The following is a 13332-nucleotide window of genomic DNA, read 5'->3' as shown; positions in this document are numbered from 1 at the left end:
TGATATGTATGTGTAGCGTAGTGTACTCTGGTATGTGCGATATCGAGGGATGTTAGATGAGGCCACCTTGGGTGTCGTGTTGGGCGTTGGTGATGCCCGTTTGCACCGCCACAGTCGCCACACGTCGGCTTTGGTGTCACCAGCCACAGATCCATTCTTGGACCCAACCTTCTATCAACACATTGTGGCGATGAAGCTGCGCTGCATATTCCGCCCCGACAGGCTTCACTTCACATCCCATATCAAATCCTCCGCGCTCCACCAACCAAACCTTGCTATTCCCGTCAACACATCACAGCGCGTTTATATTGATCGCACCTCTATATTAACTCACTTCCTTATATCTTCTAGCCATTCTAAGAGACTCATTTCAATCCTTTTCAAAAATAACTTCCGGCTGACTAATCACCGCGATGGCACCTGGTGTTAAAGATGAGCGTGAGTCTTGCCTGCAGAGCACCATATAGTTACTGTTTATGAACCGAACGTGATCCTAATGCTATAATATGTGATTTCAGACGCTCGAAGGGCCTCGGATGATGGCGATATTTCTATGTCAGAACCATCTCCCAAGCGGCTTAAGTCAGTCGCCGCGACCACCCCAGACACCTCTATGCCTACTGGCGAGGAAGAAGCCGCTCCAGCAAAGACAGTCATCCAGTTTAAAGAAAAGCCTGCCGTTATTGAGGAAAGGACTGGTGTAATTGAATTCCGTGTCGTTGCCAATGACAATGAGAAAGACTCAATGATCATCTTGACGGGGCTCAAGTGCATCTTCCAGAAGCAGCTCCCAAAGATGCCTCGGGATTATATTGCTAGATTAGTCTACGATCGAACTCACTTGAGCATAGCTATTGTCAAGAAGCCTTTGGAGGTAGTTGGTGGGATCACCTATCGCCCTTTCAAGGGTCGTAGATTCGCCGAGATTGTCTTCTGTGCTATTAGCTCAGATCAACAAGTCAAGGGATACGGTGCTCACCTAATGTCTCACTTAAAGGTAACTTAAACCATATATCTATGCCCTATAGTGTCAGATTACTAACTTCATTTTTGCAGGATTATGTCAAAGCTACTTCCGATGTCATGTATTTCCTTACCTACGCCGACAATTATGCTATTGGCTACTTCAAGAAACAAGGGTTCACCAAGGAGATTACTCTCGACAAATCAATCTGGATGGGATACATCAAGGACTATGAAGGCGGTACTCTCATGCAATGCTCCATGCTTCCCCGCATCAAATATCTCGAAGCTGGCAAGATGCTTGCGAAGCAAAAGGAGTGTGTTCACGCAAAAATTCGTGCCATCTCTCGTAGCCATATTGTCCACGCCCCGCCTAAGCAATGGAAGAATGGCATTTGCAAAATCGACCCACTCTCAATACCGGCCATAAAAGACTCCGGTTGGTCTCCGGAGATGGACGAAATGGCTCGTCAACCCAAACACGCCCCACATTTCGCGCAGCTCCAACATATCCTCAACGAGATGCAAAACCACCCCTCCGCCTGGCCATTCCAACGACCAGTCAGCCGCGAAGATGTTGCAGACTACTATGAGGTTATCAAAGAACCGATGGACCTCGAAACCATGGAGAATCGCTTGGAGGCTGACCACTATAGTCAACCTGAAGAATTTGTCCGCGATGCCAAACTGATCTTTAACAACTGTCGTTCTTACAACAATGAAACGACAACATACTTCAAGAATGCTAATAAGCTTGAGAAGTTTTTGTTTTCTAAATTAAAGGAGATCCCGGAGTGGAGTGTAAGCTTCCCCCTCCCCCCATAAGTGCCTTTTATGAAGTTGTGGATCTTAAGCTAACATCTCCTCCTCCTCCTCTAAATAGCATCTTTGCGAGTAGGACTTTTCAAAGATTCAGCTCTAATCCGCGGCTCTCCTATTCCCCGTTGTAAGAACTACAGAAGTAATCGCTTCAAACGAAAAAGGCCGTCATCAGGACCGGGTCTTGACAACTACGGATATCACAAGACCCTCCAACTACTTGCTTCTCTCATTCTTCTTCCGTCGGCTCTTCTTCCCTCCAAGAAATAATTGGTAAATTGGCGAAGAAAGGAGGCTCTTATTATATTTATATTCCCCGACGGCCCATTGTATTGATGCTTTTGTATCCCGATCCGTTTCCACCTTTGCTCAGTGGATTTTCTAGGGTCACCTTCTTTTCCCTTCTTTCTTTCTTTCTTTTTTTTCTCTATTCCTGCCAACTTAGCGATTTAGTTACATGGCGTTTACTTATAGGCATAGGATGGCGTCTTTCCTTTTTGGTTTTGTAGTTAAAAAAGGGGTTTATAACTATTCCATTTCACATGTTGTGAACATTACATTGGGCTTTTTATACGAAAAAAAAAAACACTCATAAATATAACTAATTCTTGGTTTCGATATTTCTGCCCCGGAAATATCTATAGAGGTTCCATGTGGGCTCCTGTGGTGTTACCGGTAATGTTTCTCCACCCCCGGTACTATATGCATAAGTTGTATTTGCTTCCTGGCTGGCCCAGGTAAGCTAGGATACCCTAGGCCTCAACCCCCCCGGGGGAGTATAGACATCGATATTATGTTTCGTCGTCATGCATATCTTCCTAAATCGAGTTCTAAAAGGTGAGGATTTTTTGTATGTACGGATCCTTAACCCCGCAAGGTCAATCCCGAACTTATATAGGCCGGCACCATGATATATATGATAGATCCTGCTGAGTTTTAGCTATAGGTTGGTGAACCTAGAGTATATTATTAGTTGGTTGTTTAAACTATTGTATTGTATACTATATCCATATAGATGCACGTAAAAAAGCTACAGTGCCATCCGGATACGACGGGTTCATTAGTTAGTTAGAAAGAAAAGGAGAAAAAAAAAAAAAAGTAAAAACTAGTACTACCTAGCACTTCCAGTCAGCATGGTATGTACCTACTTAGGTATGTATGACGAAGATGGCGTGTGACACATGATGGAGCGGAGGGGTACTGGTTCTTAGCATGCATGTCGTAAACGATTGCGACTAGATATCGATGTATATCAATCCAAGCCGCTATAGCTAGCCGGCCAAGGGTATCTCCCTAATATACTGAACAGCTACACGAGGCCGGGGGGTTAGAACCATCCCGGTGTAGAAGACATCATCGAGGGACTCGGGCTCTAACCAGCTAAACAAAATAGAATTAATTGTACTTATTATATTCCCTCTCTCTATTTTCAATTAATCAATACCTCTTCATACTATGTATTTCATAATATTCCCTTGATATATAAGTATATATATATCCGTCCAACCTTGAAAAAGCGGAGAACTACGGAGTACATCTATAAAATTACCACAGTCCCGCAGTTCCGACGACGACTCGGCAGCTAGCTAGTTAGCTAACTGCCGCATCATGAATTGACTTCATACCTACCTAGTACTCATCTCATTGCATGCATTGCATTCAGCTGATCAAAAACACACCTGTTTTTTTGCAAACAATACATATGCATGCACCCCCTCCGAATGCAGTAACAAAAAAAAGGCTAAGAAGACAGTAGAAATCCGACGGCTCGCAAAAAAAAAGAGCAGCGCCGCGCCCCACCTCCCGCAGGGCTGAACTGCATGACAGAGGGAACCTTGTATCCAAGTATCTGTAAGAAAGAGAAAGAAAGGGAGAAAACCCCGAAAGAAAAGAAAAAGGAAAAAGAAACAGAAACAAAGAGCATCTATCAAGCTGGCTAATTATTATTCTTCAAGGGGGGTAGGGAATCCCCTCCCTTTTTCGACCGACAATGGTGCATATCTGGTACTATGTACAAGGTCCGGCGGGGGGGAAAGTCGAAACGTAACACTGAATGGGTATACAATTGACTTATGCTTCAGAATCGAAGTCGGGAGTGGCTTCGGTGGTGCCGAAAGCAGGTTTTACTCTATTTCCAAACGGTCGTAGTATAATAGATGCAATGCAATGTATTTCATGTTCAGCTGGATCTTGAATATCTCCCGGTGGTATGCATACACTGGACTTGAGTGCTCGTTGAAAAGGCACAGGGCCATGGCCAAGGTATACTATAGCCATACGTCCCCCACATGCATGGAAATACTTCGAAACGATATCGATATTGATATATCTACAAAACAATCGTAAAGTAAACCATTTTCAATATCAAAATATTCTATTAATTGTTTTTTCTTTTCTTTTCTTTTCTTCTCTTTCTTTATCTCTTTCTTTATCTCTTTCTTTATCTCTCTTTCTCCACTTGTAAAAAAAAAAAAAAAGGTAAAAAATCCGTAAAAACCAAGAAACTACCTACTCACAAAGCCATTCTTTTTCTCTCTTTCCCTCTCCCTCCCCTTCAAATCCCATCAAAATCAACGAAGAAAAAAAAAAAAAAGAGAGAAAGACCCATATGATATCAAAAAGCCATACTTAAATTTAAACTAAATCAATACAGCTAGCACCTTTTCTTTCTTTCTTTCTTTCTTTCCTTCTTCTGTCGTAGTCTGGATAAGAGGTTCGGGTAGTATACAGAATCATAAATATCTGTTATACATATTTCAAAAACAATAAAAAAAAACGAAAGGTCAAAATAGAGAAGAAAGGATAAGAAAAAAAGCAGTATCCTAACGACCAAAAGAAAAAAAAAGGGAACTGGTAAATTAACAGACTCAGCTGGAAGGACTCTCATTCCATCAATCCCCCATACCTAGCTGTATCAGCCTACCTACCTAGGTAAGTAAGTAAGCAGGCATCTTTTTCGTCTGTATTCCATCCCTAGATCGCTGCACTTGGAAAAAAAAAAAAGTAATAATGATAATATCTGTTTCGATCAAACCGACTTTCGCCCTCTCCTGTATTCATTAAACGTTACGTATAGGTTATAGATATATATAAAAAAAGAATTCCGCAGTGAATATAGAAGAAAAAAGGCGGCAGAAGAAGAAGAAGGATGATGATAATAAAAGCAATAAACACCATTTGATGAATTTAGTGATTTTTATTTTGGGAGGGTGTTAGAAAGATCAAGGTGTGATTTTTGTGTTCTGTTAAAAAAAAAGGGAGGGGGTATCATTCTTATTTACCGTTTCGAAAAGGTCGAATGTTAGGGAGTGCTTGGGGATAGAGGCATCTGTGATAAAGTTATAAAAAGGGAGACGAATGATTAAATGGCAAAGGCAAAGGCAAAGGCAAAGGCATGCAGTAGGAAAGACATCGCAATGGACAGAGAAAGCAATATACGTTTTTTGGTGCTTCAATTGGGAAAAACAGATTACAGCAAAGCAGATACGTGGAACGCAATTTTTGAGATCCCGGAAAACGAAGCAAGGACTAGCAGAGAGCTAGGAGCCACATTCAATTGATGAAAAGAAGTACAGGATGTTAGGGCAGAAGATAAGGCTCTGCAGAGATAGAAAAAAAAGTAAGAGGATAAAGCAGATACGTCCGGGGCATGTTTCCCGAATAAGCGAAGTGAGGATGATTCGACGGCCATTGACGAGAGTGCTGGCAAGACCGAAGAAGGCGAATCGAATTAGACGCGGGTAGCGATTCGGGAAGGAAGGGGGAAAAAAACTCGGGTAGACAGGCCGAGGAGCAGTTGGAGAGGAGATATCCATCCGGATAAACTGTTGGGATAAAACAAAAAAAGGCGACGTAGGCAGAGAAGTTCAGTTCATTAGTCGTTAATAAAATCAATATGGTGCCGAAGAATCCATGTCGCTCATGATAAAAGCAATAAAGCGAAAGCAATTCGCATTGTACAGCAAAAATCCTCGCTCCGTTGATAACGCCGCTGTTGATGAATAGATAGAATAGAATGCTGAAAGCAAAGCGTTTTAAGCAAGACGGGGGAGGCCCTGAGGCCTGGTCGGCCGATGAGTGCGCAGGATAAAAATATGTTTGGACAGGAGAGGCTCCGGTAGCCATTCCGACAACCCCCATTACCGCCGGTAGGTAGCCCAGTTCGACGAGAACTTGGGCTTGTGCTTGTTCTTGCGAGTCTCGACGACGTAGTGTTGGGCGTTCCTGGGGCGGAAATCATGGGAGGAGGCTTTATAAGCCTCACTGTTGCACGAGAAAAACGTTACTGATGACTTCTTGGGCTTGTTGGAGTCATCCAGTAACTTTGCCCTCAGTGAGGGGAGAACTGGGGCAAGGGCAGCGGGTTTCTGAAAAGATCCCCGCGCCCGTTGGACGTTCTCGGTGACCTCTCTGGCCTCCTCCCTGGCCGCGGCAAAAAAAGTCCTTTGGACCTTTGTGCCTTCGCCCCCCTCCCCATCCGCCTCCCTCTCCGAGATTCTCTGCCTCTTGCCCCTCATCTCCGATATTAGCTCCTGCGCAGGAGCCTTGTTTGGCTCCGACTCTGGGGCCTTTCGCTTCTTGGAGGGAGGAGGCACGTACTCGTCCTCCTCCTCCTCGTCGCCTGAACTGTATGTCAGGAACATCGGGTTCTCGACCCGCTTTTTGGGGGAGCCGGAATGTCCATCGGCTCTGCTCGGCGGCTGGGGGGCAGCGGCAGGAGGAACCAGATTCACTCCCGATCCGGAACCAGTACCAGCTTCCGACTAGGAAGCTAGTACGGTTCCTTGGATCCGTATCTTCATCTCCGCCAGCCTGTTGTGCAGGTCCAAGACCTGCTTGACCCGATCCTCGGGAGGATTCGGGTCGGAGCGGACTCTCTCGTACCGCGTCCTGTAGTCGTCATGGAGTCGCTTGTATTTAACAAGCAACTCCATGTCGGCCCGCGCGTAGCGGGACTTCGTTCGTTCACCTCGCGAGGAGGTGTCACTCGATGAGCTCGACATGCTCGTGGTCGAAGCTGTTGATGATGCGTAGGTTGTCCTTGGGACTTCCTTACGCCTTTGTTCAGGTTGGGTGGGTTGTCGAACCCTACCCGTCGCGTCCGCGGCTTGTGATGTTTTTGGGGCCTTCCTGGCCACCACCGGTCGTTCTTCTTCCGTCGACTTTCTCTTCCTATTTCCGTCGCTATCCTCTGAAGTAGAAGATACGACTCGCTTTCGGGCAACTGGTTGATCGTCAGTCTTGCGTTTCGGTTGAGGACTTGAGGAATCCCGGTGCTCTGGGATGTATCTTGGCTTCGATGAAGCCTTGTCGGCAGAGGGTTTGGGAGTGTGAATGGGAACGGAAGTGTAGGAAGTGTGGTTGTCAAGAACAGGAGTTCTGACGTCGTCAGGTGTAGCAATGGATGAGAGAGGGGAAGATGAAGCTGTGGATGATTGACGGACGATGTCAGAAGCAGTTAGGGGAGGTGAAGAACCCAAGGGAGAGGGTTTAGCAGGGGAAGCACTGGAACTTGTTGTCCGTTTGTGTCCGTTGCTAGTAGAAGGCGGTGACGGAGCGTGCTCGGTTCGGGTAGCAGCAACACTGGGTGGCCGTTTCGAAGGAACGTTCTGAGGACGATCAGGGTGAAGATTGATCTTCGAAGACTTCTTGTAAAGAGGTTGTGCAGAAGAGGAAGAAGAGGATGAGGATGATGATGATGAGTTTGTTTTCACAGGAGGGGTGTCTATCAACATACGGTCTTCGTCAGATGAATCGGAGTCGGAGATGAATTCGGCAGACTTGTAGGCACCAGCTCTAGCTCTAGATACTGGTTTGGGACGCGTCGTAGACGGTGTAGAAGAAGCAGAAGGAGGAATTGGGGATTTGGAAGAAGCAGTGACAGTGGGAGTCGATGTTGGAAACTTGGTGGACATAATCGTCGAGGAAGAGGTTGATGGAGAGGTGGTTGTCTTCTTCTCTCGGCCAGAGGTCCCTTTTGTAGTTGCAGCTTTAGGCTTTGCAGCACCCTTCTTATTACTATTTCCAATTATCTTCTTCAGTGCAGCTATTTCAGCACCTCCACGCGCCTTTGTCCCTGTTGTCGCAGCAGGCTGTGATATCGACCGTGCCATTGGCTCCGCACTCGAAGCGGGAGACGCTGTCACCGGTTCCTCCTTGCTGATTTTTATTGTCGGAGGCAGGGCAGGTGAAGCTGCTGCTACTGGCTTCTTCTTCGCCGGCTCCACAACTGGTTCCGGCTTCCGTCGAGGCTGTCGCGGTGGTCTCGGCTTCCCTCTGTCCTCTGGCTTTCGAAGCATTTCCCATTCAGGTGCATCCTCCGGTAACTTCAGCCTATCAAAAGCATCCTCTGCATTCTCGATTGCCGCCTCTCGCATCTCCTGCTTCGGGTATTTGAATCTCCAAACGTCAAGTTCTTTGTACATGCTATCGAAAAGCGCCCATCGGCCGGATACATCACGATTAGCAAGCTGTATTACTATCCCAGAACATTTATCCAAGTCGGTATGTGTCTTCATCGCCAATGTTTGTTCCTTCTCCGGTCCTAAAGCAAGCAAGTGTATTAACGGTAGGAATAGAGGATCCTTTCGGAACGATTTCGGTTTAGGTGCAGATGTCACATTGCCCGCCGGTGAAGTTACAGCCGTTAATGCCGGCGACGAAGGCATCGAGTCGGAAAACTTCGTCCTCTTGTTGACCTTGGTCTTCATCGAAGGAGCCGTTAAGATACCCGCCTTTTTCGCAGCGATCAAACCTCTTCGTCCAGATAGTTCGGGTCCGAGCTTGGATGGATTCGAGACAAGTTGGACACTATTCAAACAAAACCAGGGTCAATATCCGAATGAATGGGATGGATGATCATAATGGCCTCGGGTGTTGGGAGAGGTGGTTTCTATATATACCTCTTCTTATCCTTCTGTTTCTGCAGAGCTTCCATCTGCTGCTTAAGAGCCAACAGATCGGCATCCGCGTTCTTCTTTTCCACGACCTCCATCAATTCCAGCTTATCCCTCAACAATCCCAACGGGAATACGGTACTGTCGTTGTCGGACTGTCGATAAAGCTCATTGTGGAACAGCTCATGGGTGTGCATGAACTCAAACTGATTGATTCCTACTTGCAGAGACTAGATTTTTCCCCAACGAAAGAAAAGAGAGAAAAGAGGAGACCACGTTAGTAAAAAGTCCTTCACCCTCATTATCCTATTAACTGCGTATACCAAAATCCGCAATTGAATCGGAAACAAGAGGGATAAAACACACCATGCGCCCTTTGCCTGTGTTGAGTTGTAAGGAATTCAGCTTTCCGGCTGACAGCTCTTCTAGAAATCGTTCGGTAACATTGATCTTGACGGCGAACGGCGCCGGGTATGCAGCTCGTGCAGTAGGTTTCTCGTCGGGTGCCTGCAACGACGGCCCGGGGACCATGAGGCCCTCGTCGGGTATGTTTAAGTTCAGCATCGTGGATTCGCCAATGCAAGGTCTCGTCTCGGGTATACGGTGGAAGGATACGGGAATGGGCGTTCCGGAAAGAAGTGTCCTCCCCCTTGGACTATCGTCGTCGCACAAGGAGAAGTCCGTCCAAACAGAGCGAGCAAATTTCTCGGAAATTTCGGTTTCCAGCCGCAGTGTATCCTGAAAATCGACCAGACAACTTCGCTATTCTTTTTTCTTTAAATGTTCTATTCAGGGGGGTGTCTAAACCACAGAGAAGTAACCAAAGAAGTTGTTATTCTCTCTGTTTCCCTCCCGAGGTCCCTGTAGGTTGGTACCCGCAGAGGACCTCTCGCACCACGAACTTAGATTGTGAACTGCGCCAGCGTGCACGATTGTCGATGGATCTACTCGAATAAAAGTCGGGTTTCTATGGAAAAGTGTTATGTTGAAGCGAACAGAAGGAAAGCAAGGTCCGGGATTTCCGTTGTGGTGGTGGTAGAAGTCGTGGGAGTAGCGTCAGTGGGTAGGAGTGGGTCGAGCGATACTAGCGGCCGATTAGAAATTGGGGGATCGGACCAAAACAAGATGATTCCTAGGCTAGTGCTGCGAATGCCTCAGTGGCGACGGATGATGAAGACAAAGACGAAGACGAAGATGAGGATGGCGATAGGTTTACAGAATGGTACGGGAGTTCCTTTGTGATGGTGAAGTAGGAAGCAGGGAAGGGGAAAGAAGACAAGGGAGGAAGGATGGTGAGGCTTGTGTCAGATATTTGCCTTTGGAGGTTTCAAAGGGCTGGGTTCGAAGGCCGTAGATCCTCAAACGGCAAACCAACCAGCCAGCCAGGAACAATATCAGGAACGGCAATAAACAGACTGGAAGCCGACAAGACGAAAGAGAACCAGATAAAACTACGAGTTCGTGTATATAGGATGTGGTATGGTCAGGTATGATATGCTATGTTATGATATGATATGATGCGAGAAGAGGAATAGAGAGAAAGAAGAAAGAGAAGCCGGGGAATGATAGAATGGGAAGTTGGAACGGGACCAGCGAGACTTCGAACAAGAAAACAGAAGGATTGGCCGGGAATTCGAAATGTCGTCCTCTGTATGTATCTTCGTCGCCGAACGAGGAGGTTTTCGAGATCGTATGAAGGTATAATGGCTTGGTATCTGTCTTGTCTTGGTCTCGTCGGAGTGAAGTGAAGTGAAGTGCGGTGAAGTGAAGTGCAGTTGCAGTGCAGTGTGGTTGGGTTGGTTTGGTGTGGTTTGGAGGGAAGGTTTCGGGTGAGACTGAACAGGACTGGACTGGCTGGGCTGGCAGGCGGGAATCCTCAACAGGCAAGATCCACCACCAGTATCATTGACGACCTATACATCCACATCCACATCCACATCCATCCATCCATCCATCGACTACCGTATGTAGGTATGTATGTATGTACGTATGTATGTATGCCTATGCAGCTATGCAGCTATGTACCGTATGGTATCGTACTATACTGACAATGAATGCAACCAGACCGAGGATAAAAGACAATACAACAAAAGAACAAGATGAAAAGCCAAAGATGGTAACAAAACCAGCAGATTAACAAGAAACCGTACTGCTGTCCGCCGGTGAATTACAACAGACAAGAGGCTGCTGATGATTCAACCCAAAAGAAAAGAAAAGGAAGAGAGAAGAAACAGGTGAGAGACAAGAGACAACAGGGCAATGCATACAATGCATCCAATCTTGGGGTCAAGTCCAGTTCCTGTTGCTGGCTGCCGCTAGTTAACTAAGCAGACATGGGTCCGGTCTGGTCTGGTCCGTCTGTCTGGTGTGAGTATGTAACAGGCCGGCCAGGCAGCGGAAAGGAAAGACTAACTGGTATAGTCACAGACCGGACTCGACTGCATCCCACACACCAGATCAGACATCCGATGGATGGCGTCCCTTCGATACGTCTTCCACAGACAGAGACAGACAGACGGACAGCCAAGCGGAAACGGGACAGGCGAATCTGTTTTTCCCCAATATCTGACACTTACCCAATTCTCTTTTCGGTCTTGGGTGGGTGTCTTCTTTTTTGCAAGTAAATAAGTAAGTGTACATGTACTTTTACATGTATCTGTCTACAGCTAGCTACACAATCCTCCTCCACAAGTTCCTTGAAGAAAGGGTGGGTTCCATAAATGTGCTAGTCCCGAACTTCCCTCATGTCGGTGCATGCTGCTGCTGGGCCTACCCTCACATTTCGAAGCATTCTCCAGTCTTCTGGGCTGACCAGGGACCAGGTCTAGTCCTCTTTACTATCTAAGTTTGCCATACGGAGTACTCTTGACATACAAAGTAGCTGGCCGGCCGTGCCCCATCGCCGGTGGTACCCTCTACATCGGAGCATCATCCGATGCCCGTGGGCAAGGTGGAAGGAGGCACACCACAGCGATGCCTGCATGTCGACTCCCAGGCCTCGCCTAAGGCAATGCAATGCGACGAATTGGAAAAGAAAACGCAGACAAGCCACGCAGAAGACCCAAAAAAACAAAATATCTGAGAATGAGAATGAGAAGTGACCCAAAAAAAAAGGCCATCCGCACATTCAGCGGGTATACCGTGAGTGCAAACAAACAGGTGACGCCGAAACTCCCTCCAAAAATCTAAAGGCAAGAATCAAATCGGAAATCGAAAATCAGAAATGAGAAATGAGGCTAATTGTCACGCACGAGACTTCCTGCGATCGAACGGCAAACCAGAATACCATCTATAAGGAAAAGCTCGCACAATTATGTAATTAACTCTTCCAGCGCAAGGACCAGCGGATCCGGAAGAGCATGAGGGAAAGCAGGAACAAAAGTGTGTTACTCACGCTTAGGCCTCATTAGTTCGATTCTTGTCTCTGGGAGCCTTGTTGAGATGTCAGGTCACACGTTCCCTTCCTAATGGAACAACGGAATTAAACGAATGCCAACCAGACCCATAATGGCAAGTGGGATGGAAGGAGAAGTGTAGAAACGTTCGAAACATCTGTTGAACAAACAAAAAGTTACAATGCCATGACGGTGGGTGAGCAATGACATGATGGAAAACATAAAAACTTTCCAAGCAAATACATGAAATTCTCAGGTACTTCCCGAGAGGTACCGGAGAGCGAATTCCGGGGAGAGCCGCTGAGTAGTATGATTCTCAGAATATATCGATACCGGTAATTATCGCTCGTACGTTTTTTTTTTTTTTTTTTTTTTTTCAATCCCTATATCGCATTTACTCCGACAACTAGGTAGTACCGCATATCCAAGTATTGTTACAATATCTCTCTCCGAAGCCCCCCCAGCTAAAACTAATATATTTAACTTACTATCGTCCCGATTACATCCCGATGTAATGGAAGCTGACGCAGGACTCCATCGGTAAGGTTCGAAAGATCAGGGAGTGGGATACGAGTTCCTGCTTTGTATCCTACTTCCGAACTTGGAGGTCTGTAACATCTCTCCGCTAGTACTACTCTGTATAGTTATGATGGCGCGGGCGGAAACAAGCCTCAAAGGTACCGCCCCGAGAAACATTGCCAATACGTCTGTACTTACATACTACATACTGCACACATGTATGTACATCCCCCTAAACCCTGATACAATTTCTATTGCCGCACGTAAGTATGTAAATATGTATGTATGTAAGTATATATGTAAGTATGTATGTATTGTATTATATCCCGATCGAAATATACATGCAAAGGTTTAACCTCCGAGATCGAGCATTCTTAATTTAAAAAAATAAAAAAATAAAATAAAATCAACATATCCGAAACTCAGATGTTTGGTTTACAATCGTTAAGGGGATCTTTCATTAGAGGTTCGCTTGGTATGAGGTTAATTGCTGGTGCTTTGTGAAACCGGCGTCACAAGTCGACTCGGCCACCAGTGGTTAAAATGTATTTTCGGCAGTAAATTTCCATTAATAATACTAATTGTTCACGGGCGCCGGTATTTTTATACAATGGCGATTCAACCCCAGTCGAGTCAAAGTCAGGGACGAGGGAAGAGTCGGTTAACTTCTGGCAAGGCTCCCAATGAAACCTCGACACCGGCCACCAGCTGAGCTGTGCCTTTCGAATCCATAGATCCTG

At 46.2% G+C, this 13332-nt stretch overlaps 3 protein-coding genes across 3 annotated transcripts; 1 reads left to right on the top strand and 2 right to left on the bottom strand.

Moving 5' to 3' along the window:
- Positions 1–413: 413 nt before the first annotated feature.
- AOL_s00080g69 (uncharacterized protein) lies at positions 414–1788 on the top strand (the record flags this gene model as incomplete). The annotated part of the gene is made up of 3 exons (XM_011124444.1): positions 414–438; positions 519–997; positions 1057–1788. 3 exons carry the CDS (start codon positions 414–416, stop codon positions 1786–1788), a joined length of 1236 nt encoding a protein of 411 aa, XP_011122746.1.
- Positions 1789–5921: 4133 nt separating this feature from the next.
- On the bottom strand, positions 5922–6425 carry AOL_s00080g68 (uncharacterized protein; the record flags this gene model as incomplete). Its single annotated transcript, XM_011124443.1, has 1 exon — positions 5922–6425. One exon carries the CDS (start codon positions 6423–6425, stop codon positions 5922–5924), a length of 504 nt encoding a protein of 167 aa, XP_011122745.1.
- Positions 6426–6545: 120 nt separating this feature from the next.
- AOL_s00080g67 (uncharacterized protein) lies at positions 6546–9242 on the bottom strand (the record flags this gene model as incomplete). The annotated part of the gene is made up of 3 exons (XM_011124442.1): positions 6546–8592; positions 8685–8908; positions 9045–9242. The coding sequence occupies 3 exons, from the start codon at positions 9240–9242 to the stop codon at positions 6546–6548; spliced, it is 2469 nt and encodes an 822-aa protein (XP_011122744.1).
- Between the last annotated feature and the right edge of the window lie 4090 nt (positions 9243–13332).

Source organism: Orbilia oligospora, assembly GCF_000225545.1.
Source record: "Orbilia oligospora ATCC 24927 unplaced genomic scaffold scaffold00080, whole genome shotgun sequence".
Lineage (NCBI taxonomy): Eukaryota > Fungi > Ascomycota > Orbiliomycetes > Orbiliales > Orbiliaceae > Orbilia > Orbilia oligospora.
The sequence above is the reverse complement of the archived record's forward strand: the minus strand, read 5'-3'. Positions and strand labels throughout refer to the sequence as shown.